This window comes from Pipra filicauda, unplaced genomic scaffold (genome assembly GCF_003945595.2).
Source record: "Pipra filicauda isolate LSUMZ 115617 unplaced genomic scaffold, ASM394559v2 scaffold505_size606005_pilon, whole genome shotgun sequence".
Lineage (NCBI taxonomy): Eukaryota > Metazoa > Chordata > Aves > Passeriformes > Pipridae > Pipra > Pipra filicauda.
Window position 1 is genome coordinate 485,102 of NW_024104649.1, and position 20,926 is coordinate 506,027.

Here is a 20,926-nt window from a genome sequence, read left to right on the forward strand (position 1 = left end):
AGTGTTTGAAGCCATTGTGTTCCCAGCATCTTTGTTAAACAGTCAAAAATAGTGCAGAGTTGTTATCTTGCATAGACCCGGATCTCACCAGAACTGTCTATATTTAGACATCTCCCAAAACCTTTGTGTCAAGCAATTCTCTGGGGAGACCAAAATAGTTGGGTGGGTTTTTATTGGCTTTTTTTTTTTTTTTTTTAAATAATGTCATACAGCCATCTAGAGGGGGTGTGATGATTAAACCATATTAAGGCATCTTGCTATAGCTCTGGAGATAGGAGCTTGAACTCTATTCTGGGCTGTTCACAGTTAAACCAAGAATAAAGATGCCCAGAAAAACACTGTAGTTTTTAGTGTGCTGGTGGGATGTGGCTCCATCACACTCATGATACAAGTTCAAACAGTAGCAGAAAACATTACAGCTATGCTGGGTTCTGCTGTGGAGGGAAATTCCACTTGCACAAAGGAGACAGCATTAAAGGATTTATGGGCAGGATCAATTCTCAAAGTCTTGACAATAGACAATTTGTTAAAGGGTATTAATGTAATAATTATTTCAGCGTCTCACTAGCCTGTATAAAATACAAGCAGTTTTAAAATAACTGGAAATAACATGTTGGATGCTCTTTAATACATTATAAGGACACTCTTTTCTAAGTCCAGGACCCTCAGCTGATTAGGATCAAATAGTTATTTTAAACAGCAGTGTCGGAGCTCTGTGTTAGGCCTTTCTGTCTTAAACTGCTCAAGCTGATACTGTGCTCTATCACAGACTTCATCTAACTTTGGAGGTTTAATTGGCTTTCTACAGAGCTGTTAAGATTTAGGAGATGAGAGATAATCCCAGGCTGGCTGGACAGTGCTTTGAGATACAGATCTCTGTTCTCATCAGTGCTTTTACACCACTGGGGAGAGAAGCTTGTAAGCAGGTCTCCTGACAAGAGGATTAGGGCTTGTTAATGTGGAGATTCAGGCCAATTAATCAGCTTTCACTGGAGTATATATGGTAAAACTTCAGCAGTTATTTTTTTTTCCTGTAAAATTTAGTTGTTTAAAGAACAAAATCATAATTTTCTATGGTTTTATTAAAAAAAACCCCAAATTTTAACTTTTTAGGTTTGCTTTAAAATCTGTGTTTGGTGATTCTCCTCGTGCTGCTGCTTCTGTTCAAGGGAAACCGTCAACTTGTTTTTCTAATTGAGTAATTATTTGAAACTGATTAGTTGACTCATCTCTTAAATCTCACAGCTTGTATAAAGGTGATTAAACTTTCAAAGTTAGATGAAGTCTGTGATAGAGCAGAGTGACAGCCTGAGCACTCTGAAGCACAAAACATTTGAACACTTGGCTCAGGCAGCAGTATTTTAAAGATCCCCTTAGCTCTTGCATGAGTGTGCTGGCATTGTTGGTGCTCTCTGCTCCCAAAAAGGGCACAGCCGCCCTATCGCTGTTTCTGAGCAGAGGGATCTTTATCATACCAGGGCATCTGTTTATTGTTTAAGTATTTTTAAAAAGTAAAAATGCGAGCCACGAGGTGCCAAGTCCCCGGTTCAGCAGCACGTTCCTCTTCGTTGAAGCACTTAAACGTGAAGCTGTGCGTGTTTTCAGTGCTCTGCTGCGCTGGCAGGAAGGGACACCTCCCGCAGCATTGCGGGGACAGTCCCCAATGCTTCCCGCTGGTGGCCGCCGGCTGCTTCGCTTGCCTTTGCCAGTCCTAGCAAATATCTTCCTGTAGAGAGCAGAGCAGGTTGGGATTTTCGTTCCTTGAGGAAAGTGCTGACTTCTCACTGAGAGAAGGGATTTTATTTCTTTTTTTTTTTTTTTTTTTGGTGGTAATTTTTTTTCAATCACAAATTTTTTCACCCTGGATTTTTAGCTTTCTGATTTTTCTTTTAATTTCAGACAAAAACCTGATGCAGCAAATATTTTGTCCAGGGGCTGATTTTTCTTTTAAGATGCCTTGGTGAGATTTTTCGGGTGTTCCCCCCAGTGCAGAGCTGGAAGCTGCTTATGCAGGTGGGGTTGACAGAGCTAACATGAGATCAGGGTGCTGTCAAAGACCAGTAGTGAGCATGATGTGGGAAATGTCAAGCTTAACCCCAGCTGTTCCCCCTGAATACCACAACTATAGCAAAGATGTGGATTACTTGGATAAGCTATTATTATTAATCAATAGAAATGTGAGATTTTCAAATTCATATATTTTTGAGGGGGGTTCTTTTCTTTAGCAGTTGTGATCTGTCAGCTGTGTAGCAAAGTTCAGAATAATTCTTCATAGTTTTTAAGAATAAAAGCTAATTTTTAATTCTGGGGCTTTTCTATGTGCCTATCAAACTTAGTTAACATATGAACTGTATATGTATTTAATTTTTTCTTTTATGCTTTTGACTGTAGTTTCCTTAGAAAAGGGTGACTGATAAAGTAGGTTTCAGCTTTTGAAATTATTGGGTTATCAGCATAATTATACTGAGATACAAGTTGGTTTGAAATATTTCTGTAGAAGATAAGCAAAGCATTTCTCTGTGTAAAACCCAGGAGAACTGATGCTGCTTAGGAGTGGCGCTCCAAAAATGCAAGGTCTGTCCCTGCAGAGAGGATTTGGAAGTGTAGCGGTGCTAGTGGTGCCATGGGTCTGTGCCTGGCTGTGTGTGGTGTCCAAGTGTGGGTCTGCACAGCAGAAATGTCTGGCTCTGAAGGCTGTGTCAAGAAAATGATACCCAGGAGAACAGGACCTCCTTGGCTGGGATTAATAGGCCACTCTGGTTCTTGTCATACACTTGGCAGTTCTGTGTGTGCCTGTAGCTCTCTTTTGAACAGATTGCTGTATCACATGTCCTGTCCTGTTGTGCTTGTGCCCTTTTCTGAGCTAGAGACTTCTTCGTTTTTCCTGGCTTATTTCACCGGACTTCACGTATATTAGGAAAAAAAACATTAAAGCTCTGGAATTCAGGACAGCAGATTTTGGCTTGTTCAGGAGTTTTCTCCTCGTGAGGGCAGTGAAGAAGCCCATATGAGCTGGTGGGTTGTAAAGGACAATCTGCTGAAAGCACACGTGCAGCCCATCGCAGCTGCAGAAGGCAAAGGAGACGTAGCAGAAGGCCAGGATGGATGGGCAGGGAGCCCTTGGCACAGCTCAGGCACCCAGGGGGATTCTATAGTCTAGCAGTGGCCTGCCAATGTAGGAGAGGCATTAGGAAAGCCAATGCCTGGCTGGAGTTGGACGTGGTGAGGGATATGAAGGACACCAAGGACGCCTGCTCCTACAGGCACCAAAAGGAAGGCTGAGGAAAATGCGGTCCCACTGATCAGTGGGGGAGGAGACTTAGTGACCAAGGACATGGCAAGGGCTGAGGTACCAAATGCCTTTTTGCCTTGCCTTTCACTGGCAAGGTTGGCTGTCTGGCCTTCCAGGTCCAGTAAAGTCTGTGGAAGTGTTACAGGGGAGGACTAAGTCCATGGGACCTGATGGGATGTGCCTGATGGTGCAGAGGGATTTGGCTGATATCAGTGAATGGCCACTCCCTGCTGTCTTTGACAGGCTGTAGCAATGGGCACCTTGCAGTTGGCAGTGAATGCCTCATCCCTTTCCCTCCTGAGGATTCAATAAGAGACCTCGGATGGTGATAGTGGATTGTTTCCACATCAAAGATCTCTCTGGCTCCTCACTTCTTTTAGCTTCTTAAACTGAAGTAGGCAGTGGAATTTCTTGTCTCCCATGAGCCAAATAAAAATCTGGCCACCTGTCAATGAGGTGATCACCACATCTCCATGGATGCACATCAGGCAATGCACTCTCTTGGATTGCCAAAGGTTTTTGAGTCCTGCTGTGACCTACAGCTACTGCCTTGAGATGCTGCTCTCCTCTTCTTCCTGCTGCCTGTAGCTAAGCCTTTCCCAATGCCAAAAGGGCTGCAACAGGCACCTGCAGTGGAGCCTCCATCATTTGGTGTGGCATAACTGAGTCCTCCTGCCATGGTGGTACCTGCAGGTCCTTGGGAGGTGCAGGTAGCTGATGGAGAGTCATCTCTGTGGTGTGGTGCAGCTGAACCCCACATGCCTGGTGCCTTTCTTCTAACATTTAGAATTACTGCACTGGGAAAAATCCAGCCAGATATGGTGCTTACCTGCCAGGGTACTTGCATGCACAGTTCCAGTGGCTTAAGCTGAGTTTGGATTTCAAATCACAAGTACATTTGTACTCCAAGTTCCCTTTATTTTTGTTATTAACTTCCTACCTTTGTTACCCGATCATGGAGTAAAACTACTCTGAAGTCAAACAGTCTAGACTCTTTCCCCAGTAAGATTGTGTTTGTGTTTCCTTGTGTCCCAGTGGGACTGTGTTTGTGTTTCCTTGTGTCATTCATGCATCAAAAATATATGCTTAGTGTGTAGAAATACTGGTTTTCTCATCAGCGATACGAGTTAAAAATGGGAACTCCTTTTAATTTGTAGCAGTAATACAGTCATTGTTAATAGGAGGCAAAGATCTTACAATGTGAACATCAAAGGAATCTGACATTATTTGGAAACAGCATTTGGTACATCACATCAGATTCTACTACTTGACTTTTAAGAAAGGCTCAAGAGAAAGCTCTTTCTTCCCCCCGTTGGCTTCTAAGGATCTTTATTTATCACCCTCAGGGGCATTACAGTGAGTGATTAGATTGGACCAGGAGAACGACTTAATTTTACAAGAAACTCATTAATTCATCCTATTTTAAATCTTCTCATTTCACCCAAAACCCAATTATGCTTGTAGTGGCAATGATCTGGAAAGGCATTGTCTGGTACGTATCAGGGGGCCACTGGGACCCCTGTAGTATTCATGTCGGGGAGACAAGGGTGACTCCCTTTCTTTGACTTCTAGGTCAAAAGAACTAGTTGCTGGGACAGCTTGACAATTAGAAAACCCTGATGAGCATTTGGAAGTAAAACAGCTGTACAATAACAGAGGGGTTCATGGTGCGGGGCAGAAAGCTCATCAAAAGAGACTATCCAAACGATTGAGTTCTATAATTAACACACAAAAATCTGTTCAGAAATGGTAATAACAGTAAAAGAAAGCTGAGAAGATGCTGCCTACTTATGTGGCAGATGTGGTTTTGTTACAATCCAAGAGAGAAAATCCATCCTCTTAAAGACTAAGAACAACATGCAAGGGGAAAAATAAAAGTAACTTTTTGTTCCTAAGGGTGCATTTAAAACATGAGCTTAAAATATTTCCAGAGAGAGAAGAGCTGAAGAAAAAGTAACCAGTGATGAAAGACATCAAATATGCTATCAAAGTATTTTTTCAAGTCTTTAAACACAAATTTCTTTTCTCGCTGAAATCTATAAGCCTGACATTGAAATATCTCTTATTAAATCATTTGCTCTGTCCTTCATTTCACCAAGAGTGCTATTTTAGGATCTTTGTTTAAAGTTGGCTACAGTTATTGACTTAAAAGAAGTTTTCCCTCTTCTGTTGTGTAGAGGGAGATTTGATTCAAAATCTCAAGGAATTTTGAGGTGTTTTTTGAGCATGTAGCTAATACATTTTTCTGCTTCAAATTTCAGCCAACTCCACAGATTTTTAGCTGTAGTACTCACTTGCCTGTGATAATAAATGTTCTTGGTGGTGCACAGGTAGGTCCCTTTTGGGCAAGAGGGTGCAGCAGGAGTGTGGTTTCTGTTTGGTCGTGGTCCTGACCTGGTTGAGGGCCCTTTCCTTGTGATGTTTGTGTCGAGACTTAAGCACAGGGGTCTCTAAGGCAATGGTTCTTCAGCCAGTGATGCTGGCCTGTGAAGGACTGCATCCCACTGGGCTTTCTGTAAAAAAGCACTTCAGAACATCTATGCCAAATTTTCTTCTATTATCAGTTCACTGACTTAACTAGATTTACTTGGGCAAAGCCACGTTTCTGTGCTTGTTTTTCACCCTATTGATTAGCTCCTAATCAGAAATCAGTATTTTCTCAGTTGCAAGTTCTCCTCGTCAGCAGAGGCTGAGGCCTCAGGTAGGATGTTTCTCCTGGCCTTGGTCCCTGGTTGCCAGGGCTGCTGCCCGAGCTCCTGCCCAGCAGTTTTCAGCTCAGGGCTGGCCTGCTTGGACCTTCCTCATCCTATCACTGCTCAGAGCCTGACCAGCCCTGCCGGGATCCAGGGTCTCTCCCTTCCCTGCCTCAGATCCCGCTCATTCTCCTTGGGTGAGGAGCCGAGTGCTGCCTCCATGGCACTACCAAAGCCTCTGCTTGGAGCTCCCTGAGATATTTTTAAGATATGCACTGCATTTCTAATTATTTAGGGACTTTTCAGCAAAGAGGTTGGGATGATTTCTTTATCCAACCCTTTACAAGGCATTATAATTTTTTTTTTTAAAGGACTATTAAACATGTCAAGCCTTTTCCAATATATGATGGAATGATTCATTACCATTTCCACAAAGATAAAGGAAAAATTTAAAAGGAAGTACTGGGGTTTTTTTCAACAACTTTAAATTTGCAAGAACAATTTTTTAAAGATTCCCCCATCCCCAATATAAAAACCCCCATAGCTTATTTGAAAATGGTCAAAAAACAATTGAATATGTTTATTTTGTTGTACTTGTGTTAAAAAAGAATGTGCCTCCTCCATTATAAGATGAATTTTTAAATTCTTAAATTGCTGTCTGAAATTTTCTAATAGAAAATTCAGCAGTTTCAGAGACCAAGCAAACAGACTCTCCAGCCCACACATTTATTCTTATTTCCTTTTTTTTTTTTTCCAGGAAACCATGAGTCTGAAAGTCAGGTTTTAATGAGAAAATGGAGTTTGAAAAACAGCTTGAGAAAAATTACATCTAGATTTGACTGGAGTTCCATAATTCTTCAGAGCAATTTTTGCAGTTTTAACATGTTTTCAAATTTACTCTGGTAAATTTGAAAAAAAAAAAAAAAAAAGAAGGAAAAAGGCATGTGATAATGACCAGCAATGTTTGCCAAATCCTGTCTCACTTTAATAGGAATAGAAATCAAATTGAGCTTAATATTATAACTCAAAGATATCAGCATGATTATTTCAAGCTGATGTCCATTTAAAATCAATGGGATTTGTTCTGAGGAAAAACTGTGAGCTGAAAATACTTGGTTTAAGAATTTCCCTTGAATCCAGTGCAGTCGATTGTAACCGTGTTATGCTGGTGGGTGATCTGAATGTGAGAAAAGATTTTTCCTTCTTTAAAAAAAACCAACAAAACCTAACAGAAAGAACTAATTAAGGCAAAGCTAAGAAATTGAACTCAAAGTTTGCATTGCACATGTGAACTAATCTTTTTACAATGGCATCTTTCGAAAACTGTGTAAGAACCCCATTCATGCTGGGTCTCACCCAGCAAATCCTTCCTAGAAAAGCAGCCGCGTGAAGATTTGTCATGAGCAAGCAATAAAGACTTCCAGGGAACAGGTTCTGTACAGGCTTCTTGTTTGCCTACTAAATCATTAACCTTCAAAAAAAGCCCATCCGTAGCCTTAACAGGCACTGGTTGTAATAGGTGTGTCAGCAGCACTTCATGCTAAGAACAGCTTTTACAGGATTAGGTTCGACTCTTTAAGTGACGGTACCATGGAGCTCTTGGGGGCAAAGAACTACTGGTTTAATGCAGCACATTCTCTAATGCCCTTTTATGTTTGTTATGAAATGTGGTGAATCTCTGAGCACACTAAAATGAAGGAAACTCTCTTCAGGAGTAGGTGATTTTTGAAGCAAAATGGCTGCGTGTGCTTAAGGAGCAACCACTGTGTTTGGAGAGCTTTCTTCAGGTCTTGAAATATTAATGATCTTGGCTTAATATAGTAGAAAACAAAATACAGTGCATGAAACGAGGGGATAAAAATCCTCGAGTTATAGAGTGTTGACCTTGCAGTACCCACTGAATCCATCTATTCCCTTTTAAACCACGGAGTCTGAGAAGACAGGGAGGGGGAGGAATGGTTGCAAAAATCTTTACCTGTGACATTTTTCTTTACAACAGCATGTTAAAGCCCTAGCAGTATCTTCAGTCCTGTACTAGATTGTTGATTATTAAGTATTTTAATAACAGGAATATGCTAAAGATGGCTCTTTGTTTAATAATTTCTGTGAACTATGATGTTCATATTAACAGTAATATTAGAGTTTACACGTTTAATTTTTAAAATGTTGAATAATGGAAAGAATTTTGTGGATAAGAGCAGTCAGCGTGGTTTCCTCTTGTATTCTGCTTTCCAAAGACTTGTCTTTCTATATGGCAGCAAGATTCTGCCTGTGGGTATCTGTTCCGGTCATATACAGGCTTAGGCATATTTTTCATCTGAGCTGTGACAGTGAAAAACAGGAATAATATCTCAGATCAGCATCTGCCACTTGACTGCTGCTCTTGTTAAACCAGGCACGAGAGAACATGTAGTGATAGTACAACTCTCTCACCAGATATTGCAAATTATACGAAAAAAAATGAAAGGTTATTTCCCATGGTTACTTTTTGTGTGTGTGTGTTTTGGTTTGGTTTGGTGTTTTTTTTTTTTTGCTGGGCAGTTCCCCTCACAAGCACAATAAGCTGTTTTACAGGAGTTGTCTTTGCATAGTGCAAGTGCCTGGTTGATAGGCCATCCGTGGTGGGTTTGTATTCAAGCCCTAATTGTCTCTGATGTGGGGAGGCTGGGTTTGACCCCCGTGATTCTTCCTGCCGGAGCTGTGGTTGCTCATTTTAATTGAAACCCCAAGGCTGTTTGAAGCATGGCCAAAAAGCACCTTGCGGGTTGAACCTTATCTAATAACACAATGCGTGTAAACTCTGGAAGCATAAATCTTGGTCACTTGAGCAATGTCTTTTTACAAGGTCCTCTGCTCCAGTGACAGCCCCAGTGAGCGACACGGGGCTGATCTCCCAGCGCTCTTGGAGGTGGTGTGGCACATGGTAAAGTTAGGACTTGTTAGGGAAATTCCATAAAAGGCTCTGCTTAATAAGAATGAAGTAACTTGCTCTTTTATAAATGTTTAAAATGAAAAGTTTACTTATATCCTTCTCCATTTCCCATTGGAGGGCCTCGTAAGAGAAGGAGAGAAAGAACAAGGAGGACTAAGGAAAGGTTGAAACAGAAAGAGCGAGCCCTGGCTGTGCAGGGACCTGTGCCCCTCCCAACAGGAGTCTGTTCGTAGCAGGGGAACCCTAAAGGTAGCATAGGTGACAAATGACGAGATGTGAGAGTGAGTCACACAGTAAATACTGGGAACAACCTTTCCTTTTTACTGGTTTGCATGCCTGGGAATTTTCTCTCTTCTGCGTAGTGCTAAAAGCGAGTGGTGATGGTGGGCTTTTATCTCTAGCCAAGAGAGAAATTTCTAGGATGACATACCTGTTAACCACTATGAAAATGTGTTATTAATGATGCTAATGAGTTTTTTCCAACTGAGGTAAAAGTAGCCATTTGTGTAAGCTTTGCATTTGTGAAGATGATGTCACCAAAAGCTTGCCAACTGTCCATGGGACCTGGTGACAGTGGTGCAGTTATGCCCTGGCTTTGAGGAGAGGAGAGCACTGCTGATCTCCTCCCCTGGGGAGAAAGAGCCAAATGAATTCTGCTTTGCCAGGAGGGAGATGTGCCATTTCCGGGCATGTTGGGCTGAGGCCCCTGCTGCCAATTGCAGGGAGTTCCTGTCCCGCTCCCTCTTAAAAATTGGCAGTGTCTGACTCTCAGCTGCCGTTCCTTAAGTGGTCATAGAATAAACCAATAGCACCCCATTTGTCATGCTCTGTGTGTGTGGGTGCAGGTGGACATGGGTTAAGCCACATGCAACTCCACAGTAAGCACAAAGAGGCAGCTGATTTTCTGGCAGTGTCAATAGAGTATAATTTTTTTTTGCCATCTCCAAGCCAGCTTTTAAAATGGCTCTTATTGGAATGAGAAATCAGTATCCCCTGACATAGGATTACTCATTAAGAGTGTGGTGATTGTTAATTCTTCACCTGGGGCTAAGAGGACATCATTAGATCTCTTTGAAACATCTCCTGCCTTGATTTTGAATGAGTAAGCCAGCAATTTATGATCACAGCCCGGGCCAATAACACTCTCCCTTCCTGTTCCTCCATCTAGCTTGCAAAATCGGATACTACAAGGCTCTCTCGACAGATGTTGCTTGTGCCAAATGCCCGCCTCACAGCTACTCCATCTGGGAAGGCTCTACCTCCTGCACCTGCGATCGGGGCTTCTTCCGAGCTGAAAATGATGCTGCCTCCATGCCCTGCACTCGTAAGTCGGTCTTTGAACAGTCTCTTTCCCTTTTATCGTCCGTTTCTTCTCCTGTCTTCCTTTCACTGTGTATGTAGGAAACACTGCCTGGAGATCTGTGTCTCTAAAAGGTGTTCTGCTTCTGTGAGCAGCATTCAGTAGATCTTACAGCCTTTTGCAGATGTGGTTTGGATTTTGGCTCACACTTCTGGGAGAGAAAGTGTTAGTTCTCAGCCCTGAATTCCTAATGGTGACAGGGTTGTGCTGACCCTTGAGAGTTTACAGTCTAAATAAATCAGGAGACTGGGAGGAGATGCAGCTGAAAAAGAGTGACTTGCAGACCTCAGTAACAGAGGTAGAAATAAAATACAGATCTAAGCTCCAGTCTGAGCACCTGGCCAGTAGATCACATCACCTTTCATCTCTTTAAATATTTATATTTGCAGAAATTGTGAAAGGTTTTCTTGTAATTGTATGACCTGGGGTAAATAGGTAATATTTATAATATCATTATATATATAATTTGCTTGAAATATAGATGGTGACCCTTAGCAACACGAGTGTTCATCTGAAAGAGATTGTAATAGTAAATCTTAAACTTTAATGAAACAACCATTTTTATGGTTTATTTTATCCTACATAGATAAATACATCATGTACAGCAAATGGAATTTGCTTTAGTTCTACCAAAATGCCTTCAGCAGGGAGAAGGAGAGATGCATTGAGCACACTCACAGAGTTGCTGGAGCAATACCTTGTCCTGTGTATTGGTTTATGGCTCACACAGCTGAAGACCTGGGATTCCAGGCATGTCCTGGTGTTTAACTGTGTCATCTTTGGTTTTCACTTCTTTAGGAGCAGAGCAGTTTCAAGCAATAAGTGAAAGGGCTGTATTTTACCAGGGGGATATCCATGTGTGGCTTTCCCTGAAAGTTATTGGAAATGCTTCCAGATTTTTGGAGTTCAGCTGTGTATTTATGTAGAGAGTGTGTGTATCTCTGAGTGAGGGACAGCCAAGATATTTCTTTTGTAACATCTTAATATATTGTGAATTAATTTTGGAGAGATGACTCACATTTATTTAAATCTTAATTTCTTCCTTACAAGGCATAAACAGAGTATGTCCATAACTAAGCCAGCACTTACCCCTTCCTCACCCCCCCTTGATTCCAGCTGTTCTTCAGTGATCTCCTTCTTTTCGGCAGTGAGTTTTGCTGGGTGGTGGTTGAGCAGGGCAGGGCATAGCCAAGAGCAGCTGCTTTTGCTTAGTAGGAAGCAGAGAGGTCCATATATCCCTTGCCAAATGTTGACTGGGAATGGAGGTCTAGCTGTATTTTGAAACTTGCCTAAGTGGGCAAGAACATGCTTTATATAATATAATTTACACTAGGAGATATAAAACTTGACCATTTTGATAGGAAAAATGTCTTTCTGCAACAACAGAACTATTGTTTGGAATGTACACCCTAAATGTATTATACCAGCAGAAGTTTCTCAAAGCCCTGGTCCTCGTGAGTGATATCCTGATCGAATTGAAATCAAATTAGTAATCAACTGGTTGAAATTAAGTAGGCATGTGCAGTTAGTGAAGTATGAGGAGAGAGCGAAACATTTCCAGATGGGGAAATAGTGAGCAAATGATATGTATGTTTGCTTGTATTGCAAAATGTACCCTTGCAATCTTAGCCCTTTTTTGTCAAGTTTTGGGCCTACTTCAGGCACCCTTCCCCATTCCTGTCTTTGGAGGTCAGTCAAAGTTGAAGTTGCTGATCTTGGTCTTTTAACTCGAAAATACAAAGAGGACAGGAAAAGGCAAGGCTGTGGTGCTGGCCTCAGCCTTCATCTCTGCAACAGTCTAGGAGGACTCGGCATGCAGAGGCAAGCCAACACCACAATCCCACGGACACCTGCTCTTGGAAAACAGGCCTGTCTCTGGAAGGTCCCATTTCATAGCTTTGAATTTCCTTGTAGCTTAAGGACTTCTTTTTCTGTGATCCAGGGTAAAGAATGACACGGGTTATTTCTGAGCTGGCTGGTGGGGCAGCTGTGCCCCCCCAGTCCCTGCTGTGCCTGCCCATAGCCCCTCTTTGGGGTCAGCCTTAGCCCTGTCTGAATGCTGCTGTGATGGTAGGACCTGCTCAGGCACAAAATGCAACCCTGCCTGCGTGGCTACCCATGGAGTATGGGGCAGGGGGCTCTGGGGAGCTGTTCCTTTGCCATACTCCCCACACTGAGTAGCCTTCTGGCCATGCACCTGAGGCAAGTGACAGAGAGCATTTAGAGGGCCTCTGCTGAAGGGACATCCTTCGGAAGAAGGTCCCCGTTTGTCTGCCTTTCCTGACAAGATGTGGAGACAGAAGGGAGCATAAACATCAAAGGTTCTTTCAGGCGGATTCAGACTCTAATCAGTTCTTACCAGTTGGTTAAACCAGGTGACAAACCCAATTCCCTTGTGCTGACAGCCATAATAATCAGGCACCTTCTTTGTTCATTATGCTCTCTTTAACTCTGGTATTCTCATTCAGACCTGCATTTAGTAATCACTCAGTGTGACGGCACGCTAATGAAGAAATAAAACACAGTATCTGAGATCCATTCTTCTAGCAAAAAGATAGACTCTGCTCCACTGGCTTGTAAAATCAGGTTTCTGTTCACTTGGAGAACTATTAGACCAGGTGAATAAAAGTAACATTGGGTAATTTGGAAAGAACACCTGGAATGGACTGTGGATTGATCCTTTCTTTATTATTTCTTAACACTTCTTAAGATGAAGAACTTCAGCCTTCTTAAGATGTGTTTTTGTAAAGCTTTGACCCTTGGCTATTGATTTCCTTTATTAGTAAACTGGCTGGCCCTGTCACTTATCTCGCCTTCGAAGCTGGGGGAAGAGGACTGTTAGGACTTTCCATTAGCCTGATTGTGCTAGTAGATGAAAGGGAATTGGAGAATTCCCTTTCCTTTTCCTTTCTTGCAATTCCCATGGTAAGTAAGAAACGCAACAGCTATTTCTTGATGTGCTGGTTGGAAAGGTGCTCCAGAATTTTATCATTCCATAATGCTACTCTTTGATATTGCCATCCCTTGTTGAGCTGTAAAACCTATATCTAACCTCAGATAAGCCAAGCATCAGGCTCCTAAAAAAGTAACTCAAACTCTCGTTTTAGTATTCTTCTCTATTTCAGCTTTGTTAGAGTGAATAATTATGTCTGGCTTAAGGCTTGTACTAGTAAAAACAGAATGTGGCACAGTGTAAGACAGTGGAGTGGGCTTTGTTGAAGGCCAGGCATAGACACTTTGACATACATGTTTACTGATGCATCTTTTCCCTTAAACTTGCCTCATGGGGATAATCATCAATGTGTCTGTCACCACTGAGGGCCGGAGCCGCCCTGCATCTGCTGCTTTGGCCAGACTCGGGAATTCAGACTTTCAGCTCTGAAGCACAGTGGGCTTGTCAGCTTTGTGCTTGGTTGTGGGGATGGTATGATCGACCTGTAATACACCTGAGCACAAACCGTGGAAAACATGGACGCCTTTCCCTTTTGGAAGCATTGCAAAAGTAATGTCAAGGCAACTCTTGAGAGCTTCATTATATTTCAGTACTTGCTGAGAGGAAGGGTCTTTCATAAGGTTAGCAATGTAATGGAGAATAAATTACCTTACCCGCACACATGCCCATGAGTCTGGAAAACAAATCAGTCTCAATCATGGTCCTTGTCCCTGAATTTCCTTCTCCGTAAGGAGATACGCTGGGAATTGCAGCCTGGAACAGGCAGGTGCAGTTCCCACCCAAATTAATGGGCGTTGTTCCTGCGTCCCCACCGTTAATGAGTCGAGTTCTCTAACTCTTTCTTAACAAACAATGCTCACATTATGAGTGAGGAAGGGACAGTTTTGTATTGTTTATATTGTCTGTTCGATTCGAATTATTAATGATTTTTAATTGGAAGCTCTTTACAAAAGAGAGATTATCAGCACAGACTGTCCAGCTTGAAATCTCTCTCAGTAAATGACCCTGAATAATTTAGTCCGTTATGCCACCCAAACAGTGACTGATGGATTGATATTTTGTCATGGCCTGAAATATTTCAAAAATGGTTGCATTTAAGACAGTTTATACCAGAGAAGCTTAGAGATAATGAGAAAAAATTTAGTGAGATGCAAGAGAAAAGTGTCTGCTTTTAAAAGGACCTTCTCCAGTGTAGGTTATCAAGAAACCGAATAGCCTGACTTCTAACAGCAAACATCACTTACTTGTCTTTACATTCCCCTCTTCTAATTGAATTTAGTGCACTGCTGTATTTCCTCCAGAAAGTATATTGTTTTTAAATTACCATTTCAGTGCTATTACTCAAGGCTCCTGCTTCTAATGCTTTCTGACAGTTATCAGCATAATGAACCATAATGAAATGATGAGCAATCTACAGTGGAAACTCAATGTGGATTCCACTAGAGCTGTGTGACTGTGTTGTTAAAATTTGAATGCACATTAAAATAACACTGTCCTTATTTGTTCCCAAGGTCAAGGCTTTAAAAAAGGTCTGAAAGGTCTAAACACTTCACTTTTGTAAATGTTGCAGTCTAATACAAATCCTTGGTACAATCTTGTGTTGCATTTAATGTATCTCAGAGATAAATATTTGACCTGCATTTTCAAAAAGGAGTGAATTTACTCACCTAATAACTGCATTTGCAAATGAGTAATTACACAGGAGCTGATTATTTGAGCATATGTTTATAATGATTGCTTAGACTTCTAAATAAACAAATGTGCTTTTTCCTTCAACTTAACTTGTGCCTTTTCCAAGTTTTCCAGTGAGATGCATATTCCCACTGCTTTAGCTGTTAGAAGAAAAGACAGTAGGTACACTGCATGGTTGTGCTGCCTAGTGTGTTGCTGGCAGCTTTGCACTGGCTTTGCCAGGCTTCCTTCCCTGGATTTGCACACTTGTGCTGGCATTATTGCAGTCTGACCTCTGCTGTTGGAGCCCCTTCTCTATAATATAAAGTATATGCCAACACAGACTCTAATATTCAGAATTGAAATTTATAACATAATTCTTCCACATCTTTATATATGTCTATACTTTAAGTAAATTATTTTGTTCTTAAAACATCACATTACATAATGTACATTATGTAAATAGTACATCAATATGGCTTTTAAGCTGTAGTATGGCTGTTGCAAGGGCAGAGGGAACAATGGGTAGGCAGTAGGGAGAGAGTAATTTTTCTTCTCCACATAGTCTGGGAAAATAGACCATCCATTGCTGCATCGCTGCCAGACCGAGAGAAAGGGATTGTGAGTGATGGGAATCTCAAAGGAGAAGGCTGTCTCCCCTCGTCTGTGGTGACGAGCTGAAGGAATTGAATAAGAAGGGGAGTGGTTAAGGCTTGAAGAGAAGAGACGGGAGTAATTTGACAATGTGTGTTTATAATCAGTAGACTTCAAATCATCACTCCTTTAAGTACAGCAACTGTTTATTAGCTGTCTTCTGATTTTCTGGCCAGAGCCTGAAATTAACAGAGACATTTACTCAATTAAGTGGGGGCTTTGATTTGGTTAGTCAGGACCCAGTTCTGTAGAGTCGTTGAAGTAAATTAGAGGGCAAAACAGAATAAGAAACTTGGTAGTTGGGCCAATTACAGAACAACTTATTTTTCTGGTTGGATTTCTTTCCTGTCAGACTGTCAGATAACCTTCTGGTATCCACACTGGAATTCTTTTTATCTCAAAAGAGAGAGTGAACACAGGTGATATTGTCTGCAGCACAGCGTATTAGGGTAGATATGGTAACATGTCTTAGCATATGTGGCAATGCAAAATGTTCTTGTATGGCAGATTTTGGAAATGAAGCCCAGAGCCCACAGGGGTGATGCCTGCAAGCATCAGTTTTCCCACACCTCTGCCAGTGGTAACTGGACCTTTTTGCCTAACTCCCTTAGGCTGGAGAGGAGATATTAATTGGTTGATTGTCCAGGTGAAAGGGACAAAGCCCATTGTGAAGCTGGCAACCAGGGTTCTTTTGGCAAGTAAATAGGAAGTCGTACATGCCAGTAAAATGGGCATTTTATCATTGGCACTGGTCCAACATCCCTGGCTTGGCAGAGCTCCCACTGAAGTCAAAGGAATCTTGCCCAAGTAAATAACTGAAGAATTGTTTACCAAATCATTTGCCTTATTATAACCCAGTTGTAATGCTAACCATGCACAGAGAGGAGGGGGGTGGAAATGGAGCAGATGACTGATATTTCACGTGGCTGCCGCATCTTGCGGACTGTTGACTTTGGTCTCACCAGTTGTAAAAACACACAGTTGCTAATGATAAATGGTCAGGAAAAGCCAGGCAGACAAGAAGAGAGGGTTGTCCGAACTGCCAGTGCTTGTGTAAATTAGCCCACAACAACAGGGGACCTGTCCACAACTGCTGAAAGAAGCAATTAGTGACAGCAACATACACAACTGTCACAGGAAAGTGTGGGCTTTATTTCTAAGCTTAAACTTACACAACCCAGGTGTTTACTCTGTGTTATAACTTGTCTTTCAGATGGTTAGAGATCAACAACAGAGGCTTATCTGAAGGGCATCACAGCTCACATGCTGAAACATCATTGACAGCTCCACAGTTGCCCAGGTTTAATGAAACTTTATGAGATGGAAAGAGGATGCCAAAGTGCTTTTTCTTGAAGGCTGTGCCTGGCACTGCTTTGCCAGATATTTTAGTGAGTGAACTTAAGGAGTTTAAAGACATTGGTTATTTAATAATTACTTTCTTTGCATCCTCTCTGAAAATAGTAAACTCTCTATTTCATGCTCAGCCCTGCCTCCAGGGAGATGAATTCTAGGATCGTGATCAAGTTAAAGAGCATTGATTGGAGTTGTTAAAGGCCATCTGTGCAATAATGGCATGGTGAGGCTCTGTTGAGAGAGCAGGAGTATGGTCCAGTGGTGAGGCTGGCAACATGACTAACAGCCTTAGCAGAGCTCTAGTCCTGCCCCTCTGTGTCTAAGCTATCCCCTTCAATGGTACTTGATGTACTTCCAGTGGCATTTCATAGCCCTCCGCAGATATGCTCCAAAGATCTTTGGAAAAGTTCATTGTATGGATCTTTTCTTTTTTTACACCTCTTTATTTGTTCTCTTTATTCTTGCTGTGTTGTACACAAAAGCTGGCTCTCAGATCTTGTATAGTAGTTGTGCTAGACTTTTCACCGTTCCTGACAGTGCATTTCTAGTTAGGTTTTCTTGCTATTAGACAGTCAGATGCTTATTCCCAGGTGCCTGCTGCTCCTTTAACTTATCAAAGACTTAGCTGCTCCTCTGTAGTATAGCCAAGGCCAAGCTGCCGATTCAAAACAGCCCAGTTCATGCTAGGCTCCTTTTAAATGACAGTGAGTCATAGCAACCTTCCTTGTTGTATGAATCTTGTTTATTATGTAGCAAATTAGCTCAAGATTTCTGAATACCTCGAGTTCCCTTTGAAATCACTGGAGATGAAGAGGGTCAGCATCTCTGGAGCAGGCTCACAAAGAGGATCCTTTTGTCAGTCCTGATCCAAAGCCCATTGAAGCCTGCTGGTCTGCCTTATTGACTTTGATTAACAAACACCCGTAGCTGGCACACTGCATTTAACAGTGTGTTTGTAGGGTTTTCTCAGTTTTTGGGGTGAAGTTAGAAAGCTTCGAACTGCAGCAAGTTATCGTATTATTTTTACTGTTAGAATAATTGTGAATCCTTACTAACCTAAGGTCTGCTTTTTCTGCCTCAAAAAAATGGAGGTGATATTTTCATGAAGGAGAGTGCGGGAATGGTTAAAGAAGATTAAAGTCTTTTCTACATGCATGAGGTTTTGTGATGTCTGGTGGGAATTGCCAATGAAACTTCCTTCTGATTTCACACTGTCAGGTGAACGCAAGATGAATGCAGTGTGACAGCCCACTTGAAAATAATTATCCATTGCCCTGGCTGCAGAGACATCCGTTACCTGATAGAGAAATGTGCTTTTACACATGTACACAGACGGAGTAAATTATTTTTTTAATCATTTCTCCTTCCAGGGCTCAAAAGCTTCATCCTGCTTGTTATTTAGTTACATACATATCTTTTGAAAGCATCTTTCTTTCAAAGGAGGATACATTTTAAATGCACTGATCTGGTGACTGACAGGATGCTCCTAACAAAGGCATGCCATCTTGAGGATGTATATATGAAATATCCCTATTAGTACTTCCAAGGAGATTGTGGGTTTCAGTTTGTGTTTTTAATAGATCTCCTCCCACAGCTAGATCTTTTAAGGTAATAAATCTTAACTATACCATAGGCTAGTAGTAAACAGATGTGGTTACAGTCCAAATACTGATAATATCAGTTCAGTCCTTAATGGGTAATGTTGCCATCAAAATAATCTACTACCACTGTTAGTGGCAGAGGACTAAGCTGGCACAAAAAAAGGAGTTCTTGAAGGAGCCCTCTGCCAGGGGACAGACTGTGATAGACAAGTGCTGTGACAGATGGGTGCCATCAGAATGGGTTTCCTGTAAGTGCTAAATTTACTTCAAAGGAATTAAGTGTCAGAACCCCGTGCTGAGGTGCTTTTTGGTTTGTTTTGTGATGTTTTTGTTTTCAACCTAAGAAAATAGTATATAATGGCTACTCGTGTCTGATAAAATTGGCCAAACTAGAGCCCACAACTTTATTTTCAGTCTGTGGGCCATGGGACCTCTGAGGAAAGGAAAAAGAATTTTTTTACTTGCATATAGCTTGAATGAACAAAAGCTGTTTGCCCAAAATTTGGAGCTGCTGGTTGTCTAGAAGTGGGATTCTGGAGTACTGTCAGCCTGGGGCGGCAGAGAACCAAGCTGCAAGATTCTTCTGATTTTTTGTCATTTTATGAGACAACAAAGTCACTTGGGAGCTGTTTTGCTGGGAATCATTTCTTTCTCATCTCCTTTCTCTGTGCTTTAATCCACGCCTCCTAACCATACACTGTTGCTGAACTAAATTAACTGGTTTAGTGAAGACAGTATTCTTTATGTCAAACAAGTCTGTCTGGTCTGCTTGTAGAAAACTATAATTGAATTTACCACATACACCCACAGAGACTTTTAGAGAAGCACCTTGTTGGGCAGATCAGTAATAAAAAAGGAAGATGTAAAACCAGGGATATTAAAACCTTTGTCATAACCATTTAAATACAGTTCCCCAGTACAGTGCACTTACAAGTCTACCTTCAGATCCCAGCATTAGTTTCCAGAGATATTTTTTGGTTGCGTAGATGGGCTGGGTTTACAGCTGTAGAGAGAAAGGATTGGATTTCTTAGTTGGAGTCTCCCTGCACACCCAACCAATCCTGCCTGCCTGCCTGTCCCGTCGGAGTCCCTCCAGCTCTATGAGCCCAGCTACAGCACATCCTCTGACATGGGTTTGTGGTATATGGTGTTTCTCAGGAGAGACACTCTCCTCTTTTGACTCCTAGCTTTGTGGTGGTGCTGAACTTGCAATCCTGGCACACCCTGATTAGACCCCGTCCTTGGGCATGCTGAGCGTCCTGGGATCTGTGCTTTTGCTTTGGCATGCCTGAAGGGCTGGGCCCTGAGGGCAGCAGGAATATTCTCACTCAGTTGCAGCTAATCCTCTTTGTGCTATTTGCCTTTGAAATCATTCAGTGCGTTTAGGGTAGACTTTCTTTATCCTTGCCAGAATGATTTTGCCAGATTCATTATGCTGAACCCCCTATACTTGTACTGGTCCTTTGGGGACAGAAAGAAAGGGGCTTTGGGATAACGTTCTCAGCAGGATGGTCCAAACAACAGGCAAAACAAACTGCTGATGTTTGACCCAACAAGCTCTGATGGTCCCTCAGTGTTTAGGGCAGCTGATTTAAACGAAAAATACTGTTCTCCTTGCAAATAAACAGCTTACTGAGGTGTCATTATGCCCAGTGTTAGTCTGCAGCCTGGTTCACTTTGCAGCTGTGGCCCCTTGCCATCTGCACCCCACAGGTGCTAGTCTAGTCCTGGAGAGCAAGTTCATTACTGGGTCTTCACTGCAGAAGCTCTGTGTGAGTCACTCTAACGCTTGAACCGGACTTGATCCCTGGTTTGCATTACAGAGGCTCCTTAACTGTGCCCACAGAGACCTATAATCCACAGAGAGCTGGCACACAGGTAATGGAGCACAGGGAAATCTCCTGTGGTCTGGAAGGAAGGAGGGAGACAGTCAGGTGTTGATAAGTGCCCTTATCGTGATTTTCAGCAGGCCCTTGTCGGTCATACAGGGGCATGTGGGAGGCTTCTGACTGGAGAGGGACTTCAGTGTTTTGTAAGAAGGGAGGGAAAGAAATGCTGATGGATGAAAAGCTAAAATGCTGCTTGAGGTTGTAGAAAGAGTGCTAAAATACATCAGTCCTTTTAGTACAAGTAATGGTCATGCTATTAACCCCTTAAAAGCTCTTGTTTCCCCGAATGTTGGTTTGACATAAGATAGAATACTGTCCTTAAGACAGACAGATCTACGTGTGGGTGAAAGACAGATGGATATGAAGGCTATAGCTTATTGCACCAAGAGAAAACCAAACAATCTGCATTGACTAATACGTTTAAGTAAATCTAATAGGAGGGGTGAGGAACATAGCTTGATGAAGATTATTTGTTGCTGAACAGACTCTTCAGTGTTTCCCTCAGCCCTGACACACACAATGAATTGC

The 20,926-nt window shown here is 42.0% G+C and overlaps 1 protein-coding gene across 1 annotated transcript in view; it reads left to right on the forward strand.

Annotated features, from left to right (window-relative positions):
- EPHA4 (EPH receptor A4) overlaps nt 1-20,926 on the forward strand; it is a 106,567-nt gene that overhangs the window by 32,182 nt on the left and 53,459 nt on the right. Inside the window, exon 4 of the mRNA XM_027715950.2 lies at nt 10,086-10,241. Within this exon, the coding sequence (XP_027571751.1) occupies nt 10,086-10,241 (156 nt within the window). The remainder of the gene's footprint in view (nt 1-10,085; nt 10,242-20,926) is intronic.